Below are 23,996 nucleotides of genomic sequence, written 5' to 3'. Positions count from 1 at the left end.
AGGGACATTTATCAAGTTTTACTGAACTCAGATAAATAGGATCAAAGATGCCGAAGTAACAGGATAAAATGGAATAGCTCTGAAGCATCTGCAACTGCAAACACGGATGGGAAGAGAGAACAGTAGCTCTGCCAGGTGTGTGAAACTCTTCCTTCTGGCTGCTTCAGATAAGGACAGTGTTTGCCTCTGAACTGAACTAGTTACCCTGTGCCTTCCGACTGTGGTACTGGAAAGAGACTTGTGGGAGTCTCCTGTCTACTCCTCTCATTTTTCCCTCTGTTCTTGCCATACCTGGTCATTTAATCTGACACTTCCTGCACTCGCTGTCACAGGTCAGTTCCACCGAAGGCAGAAATGAATGCCAGGGAAATGGTGTAAGTAGCACAGATTTTTACCCCTCCATAAAAGAAAGCATTTGGGAGCCATACTTGGATCTTCTAGAAAGGTGTCTAGATGACTATGGTGAACTTACTTGTCTACCCTAACTTCATACCTGCCATGTCTACCATAACTACATATCTACCATAACTTCAAGGGAGCGCAGTCAGATGATCTATGGCTTCAGGATGCCAGACCCTCACTCCCAATACAGTCAATGGAGAGATATCTCATATTCGGGCCACCTGCTGTAGCTCTAACTGGAAGTGTGTCACCTCCTCCTCTCGGAATTGCTCACTAATCCCGGGAACATAGATGTCAAGGATGGCAACTCAGTCTGCTGTGTGTGACTCCGAGTAGGCAATGGGTTTATGACAAGTACACAATCAATGCAGAAGAATATATAAAATGTCAAAAATCACTGAGAAATTTCCTGTACTCATGCTTGAAAAGCTTTGAATCAGAAGATCCTATGGGGCTGTTTGCCTAATGAGAACTTGTGAATCTTCTCTTTCCAATGAGAGAACATTGCCTTTTCTAGCCCCGTGGTGCTGTAGGAAAAAGACCATCCAGTGGTGCAGGAATGAGCCTGGTATGCTTTTGGCACTGTGCAGGTATAACCCAAAGGCAAAGGCAGTTTTCAAGTGGAATGACTGAACTGGGAGAGATTCAAAATGTTGTAGGTAACCTCCAGGGAGGTGAGGAGGTGAGGCTGAATAACAACACAAGAGGCAGCTGGGTACTCCTATGTGTAGATATCCGCCTTTTAGGGAAGCCTTCCTATGGAGGAGAGCAACTTAGGGACATTGCAGCCCAGACGAATTGAAGACATACTTTCAGTAAAATGGCATTGACTTTTTTTTTTTCTTTTTTTTTCCCCCCTGAATGGGGGCTACTTTGGTATTCAACATTAACTTAAAATCTGTAATGTTTTTAGTAATCCCTGCTATTCCCTGCTATGGTTAGTGCTTAAATATTTAGAGACAGCAGTGTAAAACACAAAGGTAGGGAGGCAGAAAGTATTATTTATCCTGATGTGCAGAATGTGTTTCTTTGCCACAGCCTTGAAAGCAGTTTCTACAAGCTGGCAATGCTCAGTAGTTGGAAGACAATATAACTAATCCAGACATGTTCAACATGTAGAATTACAGAATCTCTCAGCCTTGGTTTTTCCTTATGATCAACAGGAGCGAGATCCATTTTTTCCCCAAAGAAAAAATGAACGCCTGTAAGTTAGAATCCAGGCTAGATACCATGTCTGCTTCAAACAGTTTCTCTCTTTTGAACCTGGGGAGAAAAGAAATCATTTCACAGTGTCAGAAATGCAGGAACTGTGTTGTTGCATGGAAGCTTTGCAAAAGCAAAGCCAAAATCTGAGCTCTTCATTTCTTTTTTCTCCATATTGTTCATTTTTCTCTGAACTTCAGCCAAACTGCCAATTTGAAACTCATATCATGGCTTAGTGTATGGAAACTTAAATAAAATTAGTACTGTCAGTTAGGAAATAAACAAACAATGTGAAATAATAGAAGACAGTTGAGTTAGATGGCTTAAAAATTTCTATTAGTAAAAAAAAACACAATAAGATCTATAGCACAGTAACAAAAGTTATCAGAAATATATAATCTCAGACATACTTTTTCATCTCCCCACTTATATCCTACTGCTTTTTCTTCCTCTTTTCTCCCCAATAAATTTATTGGGATCCGATATATGTCATTTTTCCAAGTTTCCAAGAAGTTCACTAATGTTCTCTTTGGCTTTTTGGGGTAAAAAAAATGGAAGTATAAAATCCCAGACTTTTCCCACATTTTAAAACGCTTTATATTCCTGCATTCTGACACAAATGAAATCTACAAGACAGTTCAAACAAGTGGGCTGCTATCCTCTCCCTGTTTCTATGGAAATGAGTGTCAGACCGGTTAAAACAAAACACATGCTTTACAGTAATCACTATATGGCGATTATTTCAAATAACATAGCACATTTTTCCCAATTCAACCCCTATTTCTATGGACACAAGAATGAAAATAGTGGTAGAGAAGGTTCTCTTGTATTTTTTCAATTCTAAATGTGTTTTGGATGCTGTAAGTTCTCACAGGGTGCTATAGATTTTAAGTTCTAACAAGATCTTCAAGTGTGAAGTAGTTTGAGCTTGAGAGGACCAATTCTGCAAGCAGTAATTAGGAAACATTCTCATGCATGTAAGCAGAACTTTGAATGAATACAGAATACAGTACTTCACCCAGCAGGTTTAGAAGGAGGGGAAATATTTGCCATTTTCTGCCATTTTTTGGACTCGCCTCAGAGAGAGCAAAGTTAGCTAAGTTTTGAGGTTTGTGGTCATAAGCTGCTTCCTGCATATGCTAATGGCCGAACTAATCAGAATGTCGTAGAGACCCTGACCACTTCACAAAAAAGCAGTAAGATGTTTCATATGAAGTCTGTAAAACCAATCTCCCCATGTTTCATTCCATCTGAATGAAAACTGATTTCAACTTCCTCATCGCACACAGCAGAAAGGTCACCGCTTCTCATCCTCCTGAATGCTGCCAGTCTCACTGGCACCTCTCCTGTATACAGATTATTTTTTCTAGCAGTACACCTGGGCACTTGTATAGACATGAAGTAAGAGGCATGCCCCATCTCACACTGCTTACTGCTGGAAGCAAGAAAAAAAAAGACCTAAGGTGGAGGAAGAACAAACACACCAAGAAAAAGGTCCTGGCTTTGTTGCCCTCTTAAGGCACATAAGTCATCCCTGGTCACTTCCTGACATGAATCTTCAAAGATGGACTAGAAGAGACTGTGTGTCTTGCCTCTCAGTTTGGGAAGGACATTAGGACAGAGCTGCTGGGTGGACCACAGTCTTGGAAATCAGCCTGTTTACTTGTGAAAGTGCCTTATTATAGGTTTATGAGCCTGCCTTTTGGCTGGTTGTTGTCACTGTTTCTCCTTTAAAATGCATTTAGGCTAAGATTTTCCAAAATAACTAATGATTTTGTATACTTGAAACTCAAGACAGCAGCTTTTTAAAGCCACAGAATCAATGTCAAAGCACTGAAAAATTGGTGGCTTTTTCAAAAGCCTTGGAAAATCAGGCCTCAAGGTCTCTCAAGTTAGGTATGGAAAGGCATGCAAAACTGGTAGCGTTTCAGGAAAGAGTAGCCCGCATCACTATCTATTCAGTGAGAGTTAACAGTTTTAAGATCCAGACCTCACACTAATTCAACCTCAGCATACCAAAATTAGAAGCAAAAAACAAAATTTGAAAATAATATTGCATTGTTTCTATGTGCTCGCTTTTCCTCTAAGGACCGTAAGGGTTCCATGGTAAATTCTGAAGAGATGCTCAGTGACTGTGGTTAAACTAACTCGGGCTTGATGATGGTTGAAGATTATTCCATGTATAGAAGGTGGGAAGGATTTCAGTACGCATGGAAGATAGCCTTTTTCCGCCTCTGGATGTAACTATCCCGCAGTGCCAAAGGTCCTGTGCTGTCCATTGAACTAAAGGGTTTATACAGTTTATCACAAGTGGACACCCATAGCTGCTTTTAGCTTATACCTCCTCTAGCTCATCCCAGCCTGCTCACTGATCTTCCTGCTCTTCTGTCCTCTTTCTTTGTTTTCTGATCTTTCCATCCATCTTCAGCATCTGGGCAAGCAGCCTGATTCCCAACTCATACTGTGCCCTGGCTCAAAACCCTGGTGCTAATGCATGTTTGTACTGCTGACGCCGCAGGCGAGTTGGGTCCTTTGGTATCAATAGGGCTCTAGGGTAATGGTAGGGAAGATAAACTGTCATTAGTCAGGTTTTAAAATGCACTCTTTTAGCTATTCAGAAAAGTGCTGCTCCAGCTGAAATAACTAAGAAACTGGAGGAGGAGGAGGGGTCATTTTGTTTTTCAGCATCAAGAGCAAAAAAAGTTGTGCTTTTACTAAATTGCTGTAACTGCTTATGCCAGAGAGGCATTGGCATTGTAGGGCAGTTTCACTAGGGTTGTTGCCTCAGCCCAGCCTGCCCGCTCAGATCCTGAGTCCATACACCGTTCTTGCGCATCACCCAGCCCCCTTGTTTCTACATTTCTGGAATTCAAGCTTTGCAATGTCTGCATCTCCAAGCTGGCACTGGGCTGATCAGAGCGAAGGTGGTGGGAGTATGGGGCACAGGGCATTTGGACATGTGATGAGGAAGAAATGATAGTGTTGGGCTGTGTTGGGAATATTCCCTTCTTGCAAGGCTGTGTTGAGGAAGTGGTCCTGACACTTAGCCCACCTCTTGGCAGCATCCACCCTCTCTCCCTCTGTGATTCCATGCCTCAGGTGTCAAAGGCTGAAAAGCAGAAAGATCTGATAAACAGTTGTACGTCACACAGGAACTTGAAATTTTGGGAAAAACTGAAGGAAACTTTTCTATGAAATAATTCTGTAAACCATGGAAGAACATTGAGAACAACAGTTTTAAAGATGTGATTTTTGATGAAATTCAGTCCCTCCGAATGCTTTTTATAATTAATTTATACATCAAATGAAAAATTCATAAGAAACTACTGCATTTCCTACATGCTCTGGACCAAAATTAGTGTGGAGTAGGGGATCACAGATCATATAGGGCCATTAAGTGATACCACCACTGAGAGCAGTAGTGGTGCAGTGGTACTGTAACTGGCAGAGGCTCCGCTAAACCAAGCATCAGTGGTTTTAAAGGTCAAGTCTGATCCGAGATTAGCATGGGCTGTATAGCTCTGTTTAGGTATGGGTCCATCAGCAGCTCTACTCACAGGGATAGTCGCTCGTCTGTACTGTGAGGTTGCAGGCCAGGAGATCAGGCTGAGCTTAGTAAGGGTCACCAGGGCATGGTTAGGAAAAGGTACAAGTTCATATCAACAGACTGAAGCTAGAGGGCTGGCATAGCAGGTATTGCTGAGCCACAGCTAAAGGCCAGAGATAGGGGCTGGGTGAGCAAGACGGGAGAGTTTGTGGCAGAAACCAGAAGATAGACCTTGATGAAGCTATTGGGTAAGAACTGGGCTAATCTGCCAAAAGAGATTTTGTCTTCAGGACTGAGGATCCTAGGGCTAGGAATAATGTTCAAGTTTGGGACGCAAAGGCAAATTAGGCAGGACTGCAGGGCTAGATGCTGTTCAAGCCAGTAAAGGCTTCAGAGGTCAGATTATGGCTGATGCAGGAAAGGGTCACTTGGCTCGATTAGTTTTGTATCTGGAACTGTTCATTGAACAAGGGCGAGAGCTAAGGTTCATGAGAGGCACTGAGAATTATTTTTCAGACTAGCAAATGCCAAAGGGGCAATGTGTATCTTGGATATGATTATATGTTCATCTGGCAAGAATCACAGAAGTATATTTCAATTTACTGAAAACTGGGCAGCTCGGAAATTAATGCTTGACTCATTCACTGCTGACATCTGTTAAACATGTAGGCACAACAGAGCAGATGAACTTTGTCTGAGCTTGATGTCTCATTCTTCGATTAGACCTCCATGAATGGAGCTGGCCAAAAAACAGACTTGGGGGAGGAAAATTGTCATAGATATAATAGAGAAGGAAAAGGACATGGGCTTCAAAGTACACTACAGCAAGAACATGGAAGTAAACTGGCTTGAAATGGAACTAACATCTTCCTCACCATCCTCATTAAAGCCTATGACAGCTACTTAGGCAGCGAGGGGAGAGAATAATTGAATTTAAAATTAAAATTAAAATAATTTTCACTAGCATTTTGCAGTAATATTTTTATACTAGCTATTCTATGAAATACGGTGTGATGATAGTGATTAAGCTTGTAAGTCTGACAACTATGACTTTTACCTGGAAGGTATCAGTATGGGTGCTTTGAGCCTTTTAAAAGCTGTGTTACATAAATATTTTTCAGTTCTATTAGCTCTAGCCTTCCTTTTCATCTGCTCAAAAAAAACCCCAACTCCCTCTTGAGAATGTTACTTACTTTCCGTATTATGTCCCCCCAGTTTCTGGAATTGCAAATGCATTTGTATATCTGCATACCTTCAGTTAATTTTCAAGAAAACTGTAAGGTTGAAACAAAGGATTCCCATCATCCAGAACAAACCATCAATAATGTTTTATGGAAGAACTGAACAGAATTTTATGGAAGAATTTAATTGTGCCTTTGCATAGAATTTGCTATACGATGGTGAATTCCAAATGAAACTGCTATCAAAACAAACAGAAAAATAGTTGAAATCTACAGACTTAAAATTAAGTCTTTCCGGAAATATCATAAATGATTAGCAGAGTTTGGAGTATGATTTAACTAGCAGCATTAAGATGCTTTTTAGCCTTGTTCTTCTAAGTTACTTTAAAAAGGCCCTTGTACCTAATATATAGCAATTCATATTTTCACATTTCCTTTTTTCCCCAGTACTCCTTTTATTTTACCCTTTTGTGCCTTCTAACTTTGCCTTATTTTACTCCACATCTGTTCTCAAAATATCGCAGCATCTTCCATCAACATTGAAGCATTTGACCATCTAAATCCTAGAATGGCTGTTAATGTTGCCCTCTTCTGGATCACTTTTTTTTAACAGTATTTAGTTAAAAAAACAGTTCTAACAAAAACTCATGTCAGGAAGAACATAAAAATATTAATATTGCTTTTATTTATCACTTGTAAATAGGAAAAAGAATCCATTTTGGATAGATCTCTAGCTTGATTTTAATTTTCTCTTACTAACATAATGTAACAATCTCCTCTATCCTCCACTACTGTTTCAACTGTTGGCATTTCATATCTAACAGTTTATTGGAACAAGACTTTTTCCATTCCTCTTTATCGCTGTGCTTCTCCTGGAATAACTCTTGCTGAAAGCAAAACCTCTGGTTTCAATTTAAGTCTAGAGAACAATATATTTGGCCACCTTGAGTAATGTGTTTCACAGGCTGACAGGAGACCAATACCCTTGTATAGTGTTTCATTGTTTATAATCGTTAGTGTTTATATAAGGTATTTTAACCAGACAGATTTGAAAATGTAATGGAAACATGGCCTGTTAATTGGAAATCAGTTCATGACTGTTGCTTTTGCCAATGACAACCATTTTACCGTTTCCCTAGCATCTGAAGTTCTCTCCTCTCCCTGCTTTCTGGCACCCCGTGCTTTCCTCCTCCACTCCAAAGTTTGTGTCTCCTCAGTTCAGCACTGCATGGGACTGCAGTCCTGTGAAACTGCGATGCCAGTGGGGAGAAGAACCTGCTTGGCCTTGGGCACAGCGACGGATGACAGACGGTTGCAGGGCGCTGGAAATCTGCTTTTGAAGTCCCCCTACCCCAGAAGCTTTCACCCCTCAGTGGTACCAGTCAGGACCGTGTGGCTGCGCTTCAAATGAGGCGACCAAAGCATCCTGAGAGAGAAGTGGCAGGAAAGAAAAGGTGTGATAACTATTTTTAACGCTTTTTGTCAACTTGGGCACTGATTGTGCTGACAACCAAATGCATACTCACATTACGTGAAGAGCGGTTTATGCTTTTATGCAGGCACACGTACGAAGTGCCCTTCTTTCGTCCCGAACTGAACGCCCCACTGGAAGGGCGGCTGTCTGACATGCAGTGACCCTACGCGCGGGGCAGTTTCGGGCAAGGAAGTGTCAACGGCGATGTGTGACAGGGACAGGTCCGTCAGTAGAAACGAGCGGCCGAGTGCTCACGGCTGCCTCACAGAACTAGGCCCGTGCCAGCGGAGGGGGGTTTCGGAGCATTTTCCACCTGGAAAGCCGCGAAGGGGAGGCCGCGGGGCAGCGCGGCTGGTGAGAGGGCTCTGTAAGAGCCGCAGGGCAGCTAGGGCAGAGGCTGGAAGAGCAGCAAGGCCGGGAAATCTCACGGAGAGAGATGGCCCCGGGGCGGGCGGGGCTAGAAGGGCTGCCCCTGCACGGCACGGACCGCCGGCTGAACACACAGCAAGCCGCGGGGTGGCCCTACGCTGCAGCCGGGCCTCGGCTCCTCACGGCGGGAGAGGCCGGTTCTCGCTCAGGGCCCGGGCCCGGGCCGGGCGCACCGCCGCACCTCCCTCGCTGGCAGCGGGTCCGCGGCGGGGAGGCGGCCGCTGCCGCCGCCGCTTCCTGCCGGGGTGCGGCGCCGCCGCACGGCCGCTTCCGGGGCGGCCCTCGCGGGGCGGCGGCAGCGCCATGGCGGTGAAGCGCCGCGGCGTGCCCGCGGCCGGCCCGCCGGCGGCTAAGCGAGCCTGCCGCGAGGAGGAGTTCAACGGCGCCCGCTTCAAGGCGCTGCTGCGGGACCCCGCCACCGCCGGGAAGGGTGAGAGGACCGGGCCGGGCCGGGCCGGGACCGGGCCGGGCGGGGGGTGGCCGGGGTGCTCGGCTCTGCCCGTGCCCGGGGGTGCGGTGCGGTGGGGTCGTGAGGTAAAGGCGTTATCCGCCGGCGCAGCAGGCGCTGGAGCGGCTCCCCGGGGAGCCGGAGACGTCTGCTGTCCCCAGAGCGACGTCGGGGGGATGATGATGATGACGACGATTGCTGTTACTATACCGTGGGCACGTGCTGCTCCCGTCCGGCGTGGGCCCGCCGCGGCAGCGCCGGCGTGTCCGGGCCCGGGGGGGCGGCTGGTAGCGTGTCACACGCGAGGCGTTGGCACCCCGGGTGAAACTCTCGCATTGCAGGTCTGGAGACGTTCGTCTCCGTTGCAAAGACGCTGCCATCACCTGAAATATATGATGTCGTGGAGGGCTACGTAAAAATTTCCATGGAGTGTGCTGAAATATTCAAACTTTTGGACGGAGAAAGGAAGCCTGAAAGTGAAGTAAGTTGGCCGTGGGTGTTACAGTTTAGTGACTGGCTGCGTGCGTCCCGACTGGGAGAGGAACCGCCGAATAAATGCTTTGCAGCGTAAATAACGCTCATAATTTGGTCTGGGTTTTTGGGTTTTTTGTTGTTGGTTTTTTTTTTTCTGGAAGTCACGGTGGCAGAAGCACTGGTCAAATGGGAAATGTTCTTTTCAGTGCAAAGATGTCCCTGGATTTAATGATACACACAACCAGTAGTCCTGCCAAAATCAAGCTGTTAAGGTTCTTTAAATGTTATCAAAAGACCATTTATGAAGTAAGGGGATCAACAGAAGAAGTTAAGCAAACAAAAAAAAATAGTCCAGTGAAAGTAATTGTTTTTAGATAACTAGACATCTTCCCGATACATAAGTATTTGTAGGAAGCCACTGGTAAAGTTGACCTCGTTTTTCTCATCTGAGCTGAACACAATTTTTCCTCATCATAATATGATCAATGAACTAAAGAATTAAAACATTCTTTTCACTGTGAATACTGGGGCAGCATTATTAACTTAAATCTGCTTACAACGTAAAATTGGGTAGTGTTCTTTTAAACTTCCACTTGTTGGTCTTTGCCTTAGATTATCATTTTTGTGTGTGTAATGATGACCTGTGTCATGTTCAGTGCCATGCTCTCGTCAAGACCCTTTTACTAATAGAGGCTAATACTTGTAATCAATACAGTCCCACTGCTGTGTGGACTCTGGATTCACCTAGAAGGAGTTAATTGCAAGACTGGAGCAGCTCAGATGGTTTTCTCTAGCATGTTTCATTGTGCACTTACTAGCAGTTGTCTCTTGAAGCGTTGGTTCATTAGCCCTAGGCCTTGGCCTCCAGCTGGAAAAGGGCCTTCAAGATCCATCAGCCTGTGCTGAGATTTGCTCTGCAGTTGGTGTTTGCATCCCCAGAAGTGGCTGTTGTGCATACGCGGATAAATCATGCGTGTCGGTCTCAATTCACGTGTGAGGGGGACCCTTTTTTGCGTTCAGTTCATTTGTCCAGGATTGTACAGGCCTTCGGTCAGCACGTTGGCTTGGGCTTCCAGTGGAGGTTGTCCCTCCCTACTACTGAATTGCATGAGTTTAGCAACTGAAAAAAAAGAGGAGTCAGCTGACCTCCTGTGGTTCTCTAGTCTTTCACATAGTATCTGTATAGGGGCTTCCTTGAAAATTTGCACTCTCAGGACTAATCCTTTAGAAGAGGAAGCATTAATTTGGTAGAGAATTTAGAAGTTAACTTCAACTTCATGTGTGGAAGCTTTCCTCTTGTGGTGGGGTTACTCTTTTTTAATGATGTTTGTTACTGTTTGCTCAGCTAGTAATTTCAAGCCATACCTGATATTGGCAGATATTAACATATTTCTATATCTTACAGATGCTGTTAATCTTTCAAGCTCTAGAAGCCATTTTACTGAGGACAGCCAGTGACCTTTCCCATTTTTCTGTTGTGGGAATGAACATAGTCAAAAAGTTGATTCATTCCTACATGAGATTGGTCTATGCTGCTTTGTATTCTGAAAATCACAGGTAAGTCTTCTCTGTACTGTTGCAGAGAATCTCTGTCGGTTGCTCCGAATTGATCCCGAGGGGCTGTCTGGGTCTTGCACATGTGTACAATCATTCCAAAATTCAGCTTGACTTATTGCTAATAATCCTCCTTTATTTAATGGTACTGTTCCACGTTTCATAAAATTGCACATGGAAGTCTTTGCAAGGTGGAAGCACTGATGTAATACACAATCTAATGCTATTCCTAACTTTCCTGAGGCTGTAGTTTTCATTGGTTGTGCCTGCCCTAGTGAGAGGTAGAGTGGATGGTATCTTGAGTCCTATTGTTTTAATGCTACTTGGTTTGTGAAGTGAAATGTACTGCATGGAACAGGGAGGAACAGGCTTTCTTGTAGTTCACAGAGGCCAAGCAGTCTATCTTGTGATGGCAAAAAGCTGCTCTTGAGTGTTTTATTTCCCTGTATTTTTTGTAGTCATATTTCCATGTTTATAATAGAATTTTTTCTTTCAGACTGGCTTTTCTTCTGTAACTTTTCCTATCTCTTAAATCTAAGGCCACTTTAGGCCGATTTAAGCACTCGTGTGTTATCTAGTCCAGTCTATACAACAATTTCTCGTGCTGTGTGGACAGGGTGAGAGAAGTTCCAAGTGCCAGAGAAATTTTAATACAAACCTGTGAGGAAGAGGAAGGGAGAGAAAAAAATAGAGACTGCAAATGACTTGTCCGAGGCCAATGACTTGTCTTTCGGTCTTTGGACAGGCCAGAATTAGAAAAGCATTTTCTGCTTTCCAGTTTATGGACACAACCATGCTTCCTGCACCACTCGGTTGATTTTATTGCAACAAGCATTTTAACTGTACATAGAACCCCAAATACGAGGGTATAGGTATATTGTAAAATAAATTTTGAAATTACGCAAGATCTGCACTTTTTATTAAGCATTTAAAGATTACAGTTTTTGGAGAAATCCTTCTAGAACCTGCATAGAGGAGGCTGCAGATTTCTGATGGTATTCTGATGGTATATGCTCTGCTTTTTCTGTGCTACCTCCTCGATGTGCAAAGGGATTTTATTGTGGTGGTATGTGTAGATGGGATCTCTGCTTTAATCATATGGCTTTCTTGCAGATTGTCCATGAATGAGACATGACGGACAGATTCCAAAACCCTTAATGGGTGGTGGCTATTCAGATAATGGAGGTCTGCAGACTTGTACCCGATGACCCTGTCATGTTCCCATTGAAATAAATGGCAAACTCCTATTATATAGGAGTTCTTAATTTTTGGCACTTTCTTCCTTTTATCCTACTTTATAAAGTGAACATCCAGCTTCTTCTTACAGCTTAATTTTTGGGAAGAATATAAACAGGCGTTCCTTTTTCGCTTCTTCCTTCTCTCCTCCTTCCCAGTTGCCATTATCACTGCCTAAAATAATGGGTTTGGTTGTTTTAAATTCTTTTCTATTTTCTCAGGCAAATTTTCCCAGTGGTCAGCGAGCAAGAATCAAAACTGAGTGTAGATCTTGGGATTTAGTTCATGACAAGACCACGCTGCATACTTAAACTGAAGAAAACCTCTGTCATTCAGCTAAAACACAAAAAATGCAGTCTTATTTTGGCCTGCGGTGTGTGTGTCCTTAACTTTAGCATCAGCTGTAGCTCCTACGGACCTGTTTGTGGCAGTAAAACACATAAGCATTTGCAGGACTGGGGGCTCTATCCAAGAAATATGCTTGTAGAAATAGGCTGTTAACAAAGATCAAAGTTCTTTACGAATAGTGGAATAATGTGTGTTTGGCCTAAATCTGTATTGTGATGGTCATTAAAATGGTTGGTTACATATTCAACTAAAGCTCCCATCAACTGCAGCGAGAGCTTTGCATGACCGGGGATACTTTCCTAACGGCTATCTTGATTGCTCGTGTTGGGACTGACTCAGAACTGCTTCATGCCTGAAACTCCTGAAGGCTTGAGTGGATGTTGCAGGTGGAGTGGGGTGATTTCTTTTACAGGAAAAAGGTCTTTCTTTAAATTTTAATCTCTTGATTCAGTTGTTTGTATAACTGTCGTCTTGGAAATAACCTGCAGGTTTTCCTCTGCCTTTTGTTTTAGGATGAGCCGAGCGTGCCTTACCCTGTTGTCAGCAATGGTGGCTCAGGGGCCAGATTCAGCAAGAGATGTGTATAGCCATTTTGATTTCAATAATAAGTTTCTGCCTGGATTATTGAAAAAAAGATGTAAGAAGGTAAATTAAGCTGCTGTGTGCCACGAAATGCTACACCATGGCTCCATCGGTTTTCTTCTGCCAAGTATTTAAAACTAAGCTGTTGCCAAAGTCTCTTAGTCGTATTTTCATCTGAAAGAACTTACCTCTTCCTTCCTGTCCTGCGTCAGGCTGAAATGCTTCTTGATTGTTTCTAATTGGCAGCAGAACTGATCTATGGGGCAAGGCTTCCCATCTACTTATATAGGAAATCCCCAGCAGATGTTTCTGAGTATCTGCAACAGTGGGAGAGCTGGCCTGCACCCTTGAGGTATAACTGGCTTTGTTTTCCAACCCGTGCTGGTCTTCCTCATCTTGTCAGGATGGTGAGCTCCTTAGGATAACCTTGGTTTTACGCTGCTTTGTAGAATTTACTGCAAAACATCAAAGTGCCTTGTCTGTTTCTAATAAGAAATGTGGTGAAATATGAATGTATCGTTTCTGTGGGCTACCCTTTTAATGTCTAAAAGGGAAAGTGATGGTGAACTTCTGAAACCTATTCAGTCATGTGTTTAGGAAGAGCTCAGTCTTTTTTCCAATGCATGGATTGCGGTTTGGTCCCACTGAAATAAACAGAGGTTCTGCAGTTGTAGAAATGGAGAGAGGATTTTGCCCAGTACTAGTATAGTCAGAGTAATTGCATTTGCAAATATAACCAGGAGGTTTAAACAATCTCTTGGCGGAAATCCTTAAGGAAGATACGCGAGTGAGTAGAAAAAGTCACTCCTCTTTTTCCAAAAGGAACACTATTTCGTGTTTCCTCTCTGTTTGCTAAAAATAATCAGGGTTGACCTGAACCAGTGTTTCAGAACAAGAATATTTATATTTCATTCCAAATATAAGTGTATAATAAATCCAACAGTATTTTCAATGCTGATAGATTGTTTCTAGTTTTTAAAGATGACTTGCAGAATAAATGCGTATATTTGTGTTGGGTTTGTACCATCTGTGGTGACAAATGAGACTGTAAAAGGTGGTTTCAGGGAGAAATATGTGTGTTTGCTTTTTTGCCTTCTACTTGATTGCTTTATATATAAAGAATTTTGGGAATGTCAGATTTCATGTTTTTTGACCTTACTGCAGAAGTTGTCTTTAGGAGTACCTCCACTCCTTAAATTAAAATGCTTGGATGTAGGCAGTCTTTTGACCACAAGCTTATTAGATATGCAAGTAAAGTACAAGGAAAAAAGTTTTCAGAAACCGATTGAAGATCTTACTCTTGCTCAGCTTTCAGTGAAATTATTACGACAACTGGCTGTCAGAGGTGGATTTTTAATACAAAAATATCAGGCCCAAAGCTTACAGCAAAATCTTACTGCTTTCTCTTTTTTCTTCTTTCAACCCTTTCATGAGTCACTTCTGCCTTATGTTTAGCGTAGTCAGTATCTTCCTTCAGGCATTTTTACATGCAACTTAATTTTGCACAGTAAGTTTCAAAAAATTATAAGTCATGTTCATATCCTATGATCCTTTTCCAGGCAAAGCTTTCATTACTTCTACTGTGCCTGAATTTGTCGTTTTATAACATACTAGCCCCTTTTTAAGAGCTTTTTTTTTTCAGCCGGTCTCAGTTGCATGACCCGGGTAGCTCCCTGAGCAGCTGTGGTAGCTGGGAGATGTGTGTAATGCACTGCAGCTCAAAGATGGCAACGAGCAGCAGGAGTCCCCAAGACTGGCACTGCTCTGGAAGCCTGTATAGTAAGAAATTGCAGCAGCACTACTGTCATTACCATTCTTGAATGTTTTTGTGAATTGACCAGTGTACCAAGCAGTGCAGAAGTGAGGATGTTCAGTGATCTGTGTACAGGGTTTGGTACGAAACTACCGTTAACATTTTCTTTTTTTTTATTTATGGCCTATGTGGTATGTTGAGAATTGAAAAATATGTGAACTAGGACACCTTCCTTTTTGATGTTAACTTTAACAGACTGTGAGCTGCTTAACGCAAGAAGTTTTTCAAACGAATATACTGTGGATGTTTTGCATATACATATGTGTATGGCTATGTGCAACATGTTTATAGAAGTTGTTTCGTTTAAGTGTTTATAGTTCTTGTAATGATAATCAACTTCTGCAGTATTAATTTTGTGGTTGTGTACAATCTGTATGCTAACAGTGCCTTTTATCTTTTTTAGGGGAGAACTGATGTCCGTATGGCCTATATTCAGTTTGCTCTCTCCTTTTTAATTGCTGGTGACAATGCAATCTTGACACAGGTGCTGGAATTAAAAGGTATTTCACAATTGCTTGTATTTTATTTTTTCTTTTTAAGGCAGAGTCTTTTATATGGGATAATAAATATGAGCTGATTCAAAATGTGAACCTGTTAAACAACACTAATAAGATACAAAATACATATTTTTAATCTTATTACCTGAAAAGCTTTAAACTTCTTCAGAATTCTAGTGAATGCCTCTTCTGCTTGAGAATAATGTTTGCTATCTGCAAAAATTCTGGAAAAATAGGAAGCCCTTGGTGACACAGATGTAAAAAAAGTAAATGTAATATAGCTTTGAGGCCATAGATTCAATAAGCAGAAAAAACTTCATTGCCTCCAGCCTTGCTCATAACACAGTAACAGTGGATATCATAGAATCATAGAATACCAGGTTGGAAGGGATCTAGGGGATCATCTGGTCCAACCTTTCTTGGCAAAAGCACGGTCTAGACAAGGTGGCCCAGCACCCTTGTCCAGCCAAATCTTAGAAATGTCCAATGTTGGGGAGTCCACCACTTCCCTGGGGAGATTATTCCAATGGCGTTGCATTAAAAATTTTTTAAAAAGTGTTAAAGACTGTGCGTACTTTGGTTTCCTTTCTATTCTCATGCAGGACAACTGTTGTGTACTCCGTTAGACTGCTTGTTGTCAATGATTCAGGAGACCAGTGTAATGTCCTTTGCATCCTTTATGGAGGCATTACAGGGGAGTGCAGTCCAGCAGTATGTTACACCTATGTGTCTTAGAGAAGGGGGTCAAACTGAACTGATGAAGAGGAGGGTCCAGAAGGTTAAATCTTACATACAGTTGATCAATACTTGATCCCTTATGTGCTGGAGATAATGTAAAACTTCTGTTGACTTTAGTGATTTGAAATCTACTGCTGATGTTTTTCAAGTTGTGAATTGAGACCCTTGGTAAGATTATGAAAGAATTCAGAAGGGACCTAGTAATACTCTGAAAAAAAAGAAAAAGAAGCCATTAGCTGGCAGCCATTAATTTCTTCTGTGGTGAGGGACTGAGAACAGGCCATAATTATTTACTTCTGTTGTTCGTGCTACCCTGGGCACTGCTGATTTCCTTTAATTGCTCACAGTTGTTCAGTTCTTTTAGGACAGGGAATGGCAGTGCACACCTAGACCCAGTCAGCACAGCTGGCTTTCATTCCCCTGTAAGATACTGAAGTTCTCTGTAAACTGAAGTTCTCTAACTTTGGGATGCACAGGTGAGCCAAAAGATGATGCGTGTCGTTGGAGATGTAACCTCCAAACATTTGAGAATCACTCACTGAAACAGTTGTGAGTCCTTCAATGGAAAAGATAGGCATTTACTCAAGTTTAAATACTGCACAGCACATTGAGGCCTGAAATATATTTGAAGTTGACAGATGCTGTTGCAATAAGTGTTAATAACCAAGTTGGCAAATTAGCTAGTTACGATGGGAGTAGGTTTGGCAGCATCAGTTGTTCATCACTGTAGTTACAGACACACCATCCTTCTGAACTCTTGATCGCAGCCTTTTGGTTCATCCTTAAATATAACAGCAAGGTAAATAATATGACATCGAAGAGAAATGGGTATGAATACCCTGAAGCATTTTAGTATGAAAATAGCTTTCACATTTTCACTTAACATTTGAAATGTCTTCTTAGATTTCATTCCAGATATTCTTCGTTCTGAAATAAAGGAAGACAAAGTTTCTACTGTCAATCTTCTACTTTCCACACTGAGAACTAAGGTATGGTATACTCTTGATACTGCATTGTCTCTTGTTTTCTATTTTCTTTGCTGCTGGAAACAGTTTTGCAGTAATTTCTCATAAAATGTACTGCTCTTTAAGATGTTGGCACTGTGCTGCTGCTGCTGCTAAAAGTTTGTCACTGTGTCCATTACTGATAATATTTGGAGATTGGAGGTTGATAGCTTGGCTATATTACTGTTTCAGGACTGGAGATTGTTATGCTTTTCCAATGCCCTCTTTTAAAGGAAGTCTTTGCATAGCTTGTACTTAGATGCTAATTTCAGCTCATCTTTAGTGTGTGGTGTCCAACAGATACCGATTGTTTCATGGGTTGTGATTGCATCAGTGCCAAGCCTGAAGGTCAAAAGAACTGGAGTCTGGTGCTTCCAGTGACAGTAAGATTGGTCTGTAAATGAATGTGTCTCATTCCGAAATGGGGAGATGAGCTAGATTTGACTAGGTTTGTGAGCTCTGAACTAGGTAATGACATACAATCTTCTTTCCAGGAGAAAAAGGATTTTGTGTGTTTTTAGTGTGGAGACTGTGACATGAAACGAGTTTCTAGGAGATGTCTGGTTGCAGTTGAAGGGTCTGTGGTACCGTTCCCCAACCAGTCGTGGCAGGGCTCCATTGAGGCCACATCCTGTGGTCCTGATTATCTGGTCTTTGGACTTCGTTATGTTGGGATGGCAACGTTTCTGCTGCAGGAGATTAATTCGATCAAAGTTATTTATTGGTGGGGTAGAGGAAAAGGGAGGTTTGATCATAAAATTGTCTTCCCAAGATCAGAGAAGTTTTTGTGAAAAAGAACGGGTACATTCCACCTGCTATCAGAAAGTACTGTTGGAGAGGTAAGTCTGCTCCTCTTTGAAGTTGTTTTTTCTGATTCATAGCAGACAGAAATAACCTCGTGGTACAGCAGGGTTGAGACAGAAAACTTGAAAGCAGGAATTGCTGAAAGGTGTGAGAGTTGGTTTAGTCTCAGCTGCCTTTCCTGTGCTCTGTTGTTCCTTAGCTTCTGAGCATGGCTGTGCCTCTTTCACTGTGATGCACCAGCTTATTGCTGCTGTGGGTACAGCAACTGCACCAGAGATTTTATTTCTGTAAAAGTTTTCTTAAAAATGTTTTTAGTTCCAGTGTCTATGATTTTTGAATCTCTGTTTTGAATTACTGTAGCAATGTTGCACAAACTGTTGTATGACCAATTGAGAGAATGAAGAAAAAATAGTTTCAAATTCAGAGTGTAACCGTAAGAGCCTGCCTCAGACTCAGGCTTTTCACAACTGACAAATTAAAGCCAAAAATATTCTTTCATTTTTCTATTGCAATAACCTTGGAAGAAGAAGAAAAAAGCTAGCATTTAAATGTAAAATAAAGCTCCTTGAAACTTTGTTTTCTAAATGAAGCTTTTCCAATGTGGGAATCATGCATCATGTATGTTATGTTATTGATGAAACCTAACGTATGGTATGACTCCTTCAGTTTAGCCAGGAAAATGAGAATTATAAAAATGAGGACAGGAGAACACAGTAGGAGGATTTTTGAGAACTTCCTCCACCATGTTTTCCCTTTCATTCAAACTTTATTTGTAGCAGGTTCTACCATCTCTACCAGCAGGTTTCCATGATCCTAGTCTGTGGCTGTGCTGCTCTGAATACGTTCCATGCTCTTTAGTTGAGCTTGAAAGTCTGTCCTGTTCAGCCTGTGCAGTGTTTGCAGAAGTTGTAGAGTCCTATGGCTTCAACCATATCAAGATGGGAGCAGGAGCGTGTGAAAGAAGTGTTAACAGGACAGGCGGAACCTTTTGCCTGCTGTAGTGAGGAGAGTGAGCTGTGTGTGTACTAGAAGAATGGAGCATGTTGCTAATTGCCATTATTTTGTGATAACTTGCAATAAATAGAAGAGTTGTTTGTGTGTTTGTTTTTCTCATTGTTTCCAGGTGGTTCAAAATAAAAATATCACCAAAACCCAGAAGGTGCGCTTTTTTACTGCAGAAGTGTTGATTCACATAGCTTCACTTTACCGGTGGAATGGGATTACTGATGTCAGCCCTGGGGATTTAAAGGTCTGGTAACTTACTTCTTTGTAACTCCTAGTCCTTGTTCTGCCTTTTTTTTTTTTTTTCCCCTCTTGGAGCCCACAGGTTTTGAAATAGCTCATCAATGTTAGAGTGACTGGGAGCTCAAGAAGAGGTATCTGCTGAGGCTACTTAAAGAGAAACCCTGACGTTCTGCCGCTTCTCACTGCTCGAGGAAGAGAGTTCGTTTCCCCTCCCTGATTGCCAGAACTGTGGTGCAGATCTGTGAACCAGGGAGAACTGGGGCTTTTGGGTGCGAGTACCATATTCCATTGCCTGGGTACAGTTGTGTCTCTGTAGGTGAATATATCAGAAGCAATGTTCTTACCACATGCCTCATTCCCATCCTACACGCTGATCTGATATGAGAGCTAAACTCCCAAGATGGTTGCCAGCCTTTTCAGCTTGCATTGTTTGAGAGGTTGGCAGTGTTTCTGAGGGCTGAGCTGTTACTGATTCTACTGGTCCATGAAATCACATTCCTAAAATCATAGGTGAGGCAAGGATCAGGGCAGCAGCTGGTGGGTGTGTGCTAGTACTGCAGACGTTTTGTCCTCTTCTCCTCATAAATAGGTTACATTTTTGCTTTTTTATTTTTCTTAATTATGTAATCTCTTCCCCCCGCCCTTTCACTGGGAGAATATCTAAGGCATGGCTGTAAGCCCAATGCAAAGCAGTAGAAAGACTTCTATGCTTCCACGGGGTTTTGGCTGCAGACTTTTCACCTTTGTGTTGATTAACGCTGGATCTTTAGAAGCCCAACCATTCTTCTTCAAAACTTCTAACGGTGAACAACTGCCTTCTTACACTTCCTCTACTGGATGTTTATGCCTATGCCATTCCAATCCTGATGTATTGTAAACAACTTTCGGAGGAGATCTGTTTCTAGTAGGTGTCTTCGGAGCTATGCAGATCTATGATCCTATTAATAAACGTGCATTTCACTTTTGAGTAATTTTAAATTCTTACAATTCCATGCAGTCCTTGTGAGTCATATGGTTTGTGACTTCCTAACCACAATTGTCAAGGGACTTCTCATTCGTAGGGATCTTGAGCTGTGCTGGTTGTAAAAGGTTAATGGAATCTGGGTTCACTTTTTTTTTTTGTTCTTTTTGCTTGACATGGGTATTTAGTCACTTCTTCCATTTTTGTATGGTGACTGTAACGGCATTGATGCCACACCTCCTTTCTCTGAAGTGTTGGCATATTCAGTGCGTTGTTAGCTATCCAGCTTTCTTGCCCTATATTAAAGTTGTTCCGTCTTTTGCCAAATTGGCCCAGAAAACATAAACATGCTTATTTCACGTGCTTTATGCTGAAGGCTTCAATGATTTTTTTGGTCTTTCTGAACTTCCTCATAGTGAACCTGGCCTGTAAGGTTGAAAGTTGGTTATTTCAGATTAAATATTAGATCCTTGGCTTCAAAGTCCCAGGATGACCTTGCCCAATTTATGTAAGTTTTATATCATTACTTTTCTTTAGCTTGACTTTTCTCTATCTTCTTCTGTCTGGCTTCTTAGCAAAAAGCCCTTAGTCAGTAATGCCCTGCAGATAGTACATATGTACCTAAATTTGGTACATTTGGTTTGCTTTCCTTGAAACAAAAAATATTGTAATATTTAATGTGTTTAATACAGAAACTGAAATTTGTCTTGTTAATCTGAACAAAAGCTAAACTATCTTTTAGCATTTCTGTATAAAAGGAGCTTCATAAAATTTAGAGAAGAGTGAAATTGATGTAAGATTTTCTTCTGTGACACCAAAAATCATATGCCTTTTTTACTCCTTTGTGATTTTTATAGATGACTCAAGGTTCTGAAGAGATGGGAAAGATGATGGTACGGGAACTTGTTCATAATTTCTTAATGGACCTCTGCTGCTCTCTGAAACATGGCATAACTTTCTATGATCCAAGTCTTGGAACTTCTGGCAAGTAAGTCACCAGACAGATGAGACTGTATGTGTACTTTGTGCTAGGAACAAGAGAGACCTCACTAATTATCTTGTCTGCCCTTGCAGGCCTTTGCCAGTAACTTCACTGAATTCTGCTTCCCTCTCTCTTCTGTGGCAGAAGAAATAAATATGTTGGGTTTTTTTTGTTGTTTTTAACTTCACAAGGTCAAACTCTTGGATCTCCTTATACCTCTGTGTACTAGAGTAGAGAGTGCTCTGCCCTGTTCATAAGGGCTTAGGCAATGATTGTGTTTCTCTGAGCCATCGCCGTGAATAACTAGATAACAAGTCTCTTACTGTAAATTATGATTTTGGACCATAGATTTTTTTTTTTTTGAGGTGACAATAAAGCATCAGAGCTGCAGTGTAAACCAGATGGTAGTAAAATACCTAGTCTAATTTACATTTTGTAGAACCAGGTGTGGTTTATCCCAAATTTTGGCAAAATGTCAACATTGATTTTAGTAGTGCCAGAATTTGGCCTGCAACACCTGATCTGGAAGCACCTATTTGCCCTACTGTTTCCATTTGCGAACTAGTTAAAATATGTGTGCACTAAGATTATAACTGATAGAGAAAATAATTGAGACTCTTGTAATTCCATGGAGGGGTTCTCATAGGGTGAGTTCATCACATCAGCTGGGCAAAGAAGGTACTAGATTGTAGGAGCAGGTACTGATACTGAGTGGTGCTAGAGCAGGTTGTTTCTTGCTTTGAGCAAAATTTTAGCTGGTATTTGTCTGGTATCTGCGGTATTCTCACTTTGTTTAGGGACATACAGAAGTAAACTTAAACAAGAGGACTGAAAGACCGCAAAAAATACTTCCAAGTTTAATATTAAGTTTTAATTCTACATTTTTAGCTTTGTGAAGTTTGGTTAGAATATTTCTGAAACATTGTGGGTTTAATTAAAAGTAATTACTCTTTGTCATGCAGAAAACCTGGAGGAAAATTAAGTTCTTACTTTTCTGAGTATAAACTCAAGTTATGCCAGCAGTGTGAGAGGTCTTGCCTTGAATTTATCCCAGGAACAGTTAGAGGAGTTGCAGAGTTAGCGTCACATGTGAAGTATTGAAATAGGGATTTCTTTCTTAAAGTATTTTTTTTGTCTTCAATAGGGGAGGAAATGTGGTACTTCTGCGCTTCCTGCTCGGTTTAAAAACTGCAACAGAAGATGAAATGGTTGCTGATCTCATGGTGAATATTCTTAAAGTATGCCCAGATTTATTGAATAGATACTTTAAGGAGACCCGGTATTCCTTTGTTCCTAGACTGAAGTCAGCTTGGATGGACAATATGAAGTTACTCAAAAAGGTAAGAGTGTGAATGATGCACACCACCTCTCCATAGAAATCTGCAATCCCAATACTCTTTTTTTCCTCCAAAAATGGAAGTTGTTTTTGTTAAACAGTAATGCAGAATCACACAAAATTGTAATAGGAAAGATGGTAAAGTCAAACATTCCTGACCTACAGAAAAGTTACCAAGCAAAAGAACTTGGTAGTAGATTGATAAGCCTGCCTTTGATTGCTTTTATTACAGATAGATATTATAATGTCATTCTGTTGTAAAACTTGTTACAATTTGGGTACTGTGCCTTACAGAGCCCGGCCAGCCTGTGGCGTGGCCGTGTTAGGTATAAACTAACTCTGAATTCATCACCTTAGCTGAGGTCTTCCTAGTAACAAGGAACAAGATTTCATTGATTTCAGAGGAACTAAGCTGAGGATCAGCAAGTGTTTTTTTTGTTTTTGTTCAGAAGCAGCTGTTCTGTATCAGAAGAAACTCACATGTCTGAAGATGTGTTGTGTTCACAGCTGTAAATGCACACTCTAAAAAAGTGCTTTAGAGTTTATTAAAATCACTAAAAAGCAGACAGGCACAATGTTTCATAAATAATGATTTTAAAAACAAACCAGTCTAACAGTGGGGAAGTTAGGTGACTGAGGTGAGTGAGCTAAACAGGAAGGACTTAATGGTTCTGAAATAACACCATTGATTACTGTAGGTATGTTAGGAAAGAAGCAGCAGGATGCTGTTAAATGTCGAAGATGGTAAACGGAGGAGGGGGGAAATGGCATCCTGTTTTCTGTGGGTGCTGAGGAAAATGAGCCATGGCTCAGAGCCACAGCTGCTTTAAAAAGTGTAGATGTAGAGTTAGTTGGAAGGTCATTTGGTAAAAAGCCATTCTCAGAGCAGGAGGCTGTATAAACATTTAACTAAACCGGGAAAGAAGGAATTGGCATAAGAAGCAGTAGGAAACATCACGTTGGTGGTACGTGTTTTAAGATGCAGCAACATCGAAGCTCAGCTAGAAAAACCTTTTGTCCTTTCTGAGTGTTCCTCTGACTCTTTGCTTTAGCTTAAAATGGGCGAGTAGGATCTGTAGTCTGTTTGTTGAAAAGGGGTGGCCTTTAGGAGGGGTGCAGGTCGCATACAGATGTTCCATTTAGTTGAATAGGAGTCTGGGGGTTGCGCTGTAGCATTTCTGCATAAAAATTGATATTTAGTGCTGTCATTACTTTTGACAAGTCAAAGCCGTTCTGTAAAATGCTCCCCAGAAGAAGCTGTTATCTCCAGGGCTATATCAATGTTGATTAAATTGTTATTTTTATTTCAGATCTATGAGGCTCAACCAGAGATTTCCAATTCTTTTAAGACTTCAGAGTTTATTCCTCTTCCCAGGATGCTTTCTATGGTGATGGTAACAACAGTCCCTGCAGTGTGCAATAAAATAATGTTCACCCAAGGACTAAATGTAAGACCAGTCTATAGTATTTCAGTGGATTTTTCTGTCCTCGTTAATACTGTTTGATTTAACGTATGATCATCCAAGAAGTTTTTTAAGTTGGTTAGTTACATACATTTTATATTGTCTGTCCCAGCATAAAGCTGGCTTGGGGAAGCACTGGAAAATCGATTAAAACCCGTTGATACCGCTTATAAGAGCCATTCACAAGCACCAACGCTGCCAGTGATCACTAGTGGTTTAGGTTGGGAATCTGAAAACAGATTCTTTCCTGCAAGCCAAGATTTAGGAAATAATTA

At 41.5% G+C, this 23,996-nt stretch overlaps 1 protein-coding gene across 4 annotated transcripts in view; it reads left to right on the top strand.

Annotated features, from left to right (window-relative positions):
* Positions 1-8,518: 8,518 nt before the first annotated feature.
* The window catches only part of URB1 (URB1 ribosome biogenesis factor), a 59,207-nt gene continuing 43,729 nt past the window's right edge, over positions 8,519-23,996 (top strand). For all 4 annotated transcript variants that reach the window (XR_012676924.1, XM_075171614.1, XM_075171605.1 and 1 more), the window contains exons 1-10: positions 8,519-8,666; positions 9,026-9,165; positions 10,564-10,715; positions 12,809-12,941; positions 15,095-15,191; positions 16,830-16,915; positions 18,858-18,983; positions 20,798-20,928; positions 22,067-22,262; positions 23,569-23,706. Coding sequence is in view for 3 of the 4 variants with exons in the window: in XM_075171614.1 (XP_075027715.1) it covers positions 8,540-8,666; positions 9,026-9,165; positions 10,564-10,715; positions 12,809-12,941; positions 15,095-15,191; positions 16,830-16,915; positions 18,858-18,983; positions 20,798-20,928; positions 22,067-22,262; positions 23,569-23,706 (1,326 nt within the window). In the remaining variant the exon portion in view is untranslated. The remainder of the gene's footprint in view (positions 8,667-9,025; positions 9,166-10,563; positions 10,716-12,808; positions 12,942-15,094; positions 15,192-16,829; positions 16,916-18,857; positions 18,984-20,797; positions 20,929-22,066; positions 22,263-23,568; positions 23,707-23,996) is intronic.

The sequence above is a fragment of the Calonectris borealis genome, chromosome 1 (genome assembly GCF_964195595.1).
Source record: "Calonectris borealis chromosome 1, bCalBor7.hap1.2, whole genome shotgun sequence".
NCBI lineage: Eukaryota > Metazoa > Chordata > Aves > Procellariiformes > Procellariidae > Calonectris > Calonectris borealis.
The sequence above is the reverse complement of the archived record's forward strand: the minus strand, read 5'-3'. Positions and strand labels throughout refer to the sequence as shown.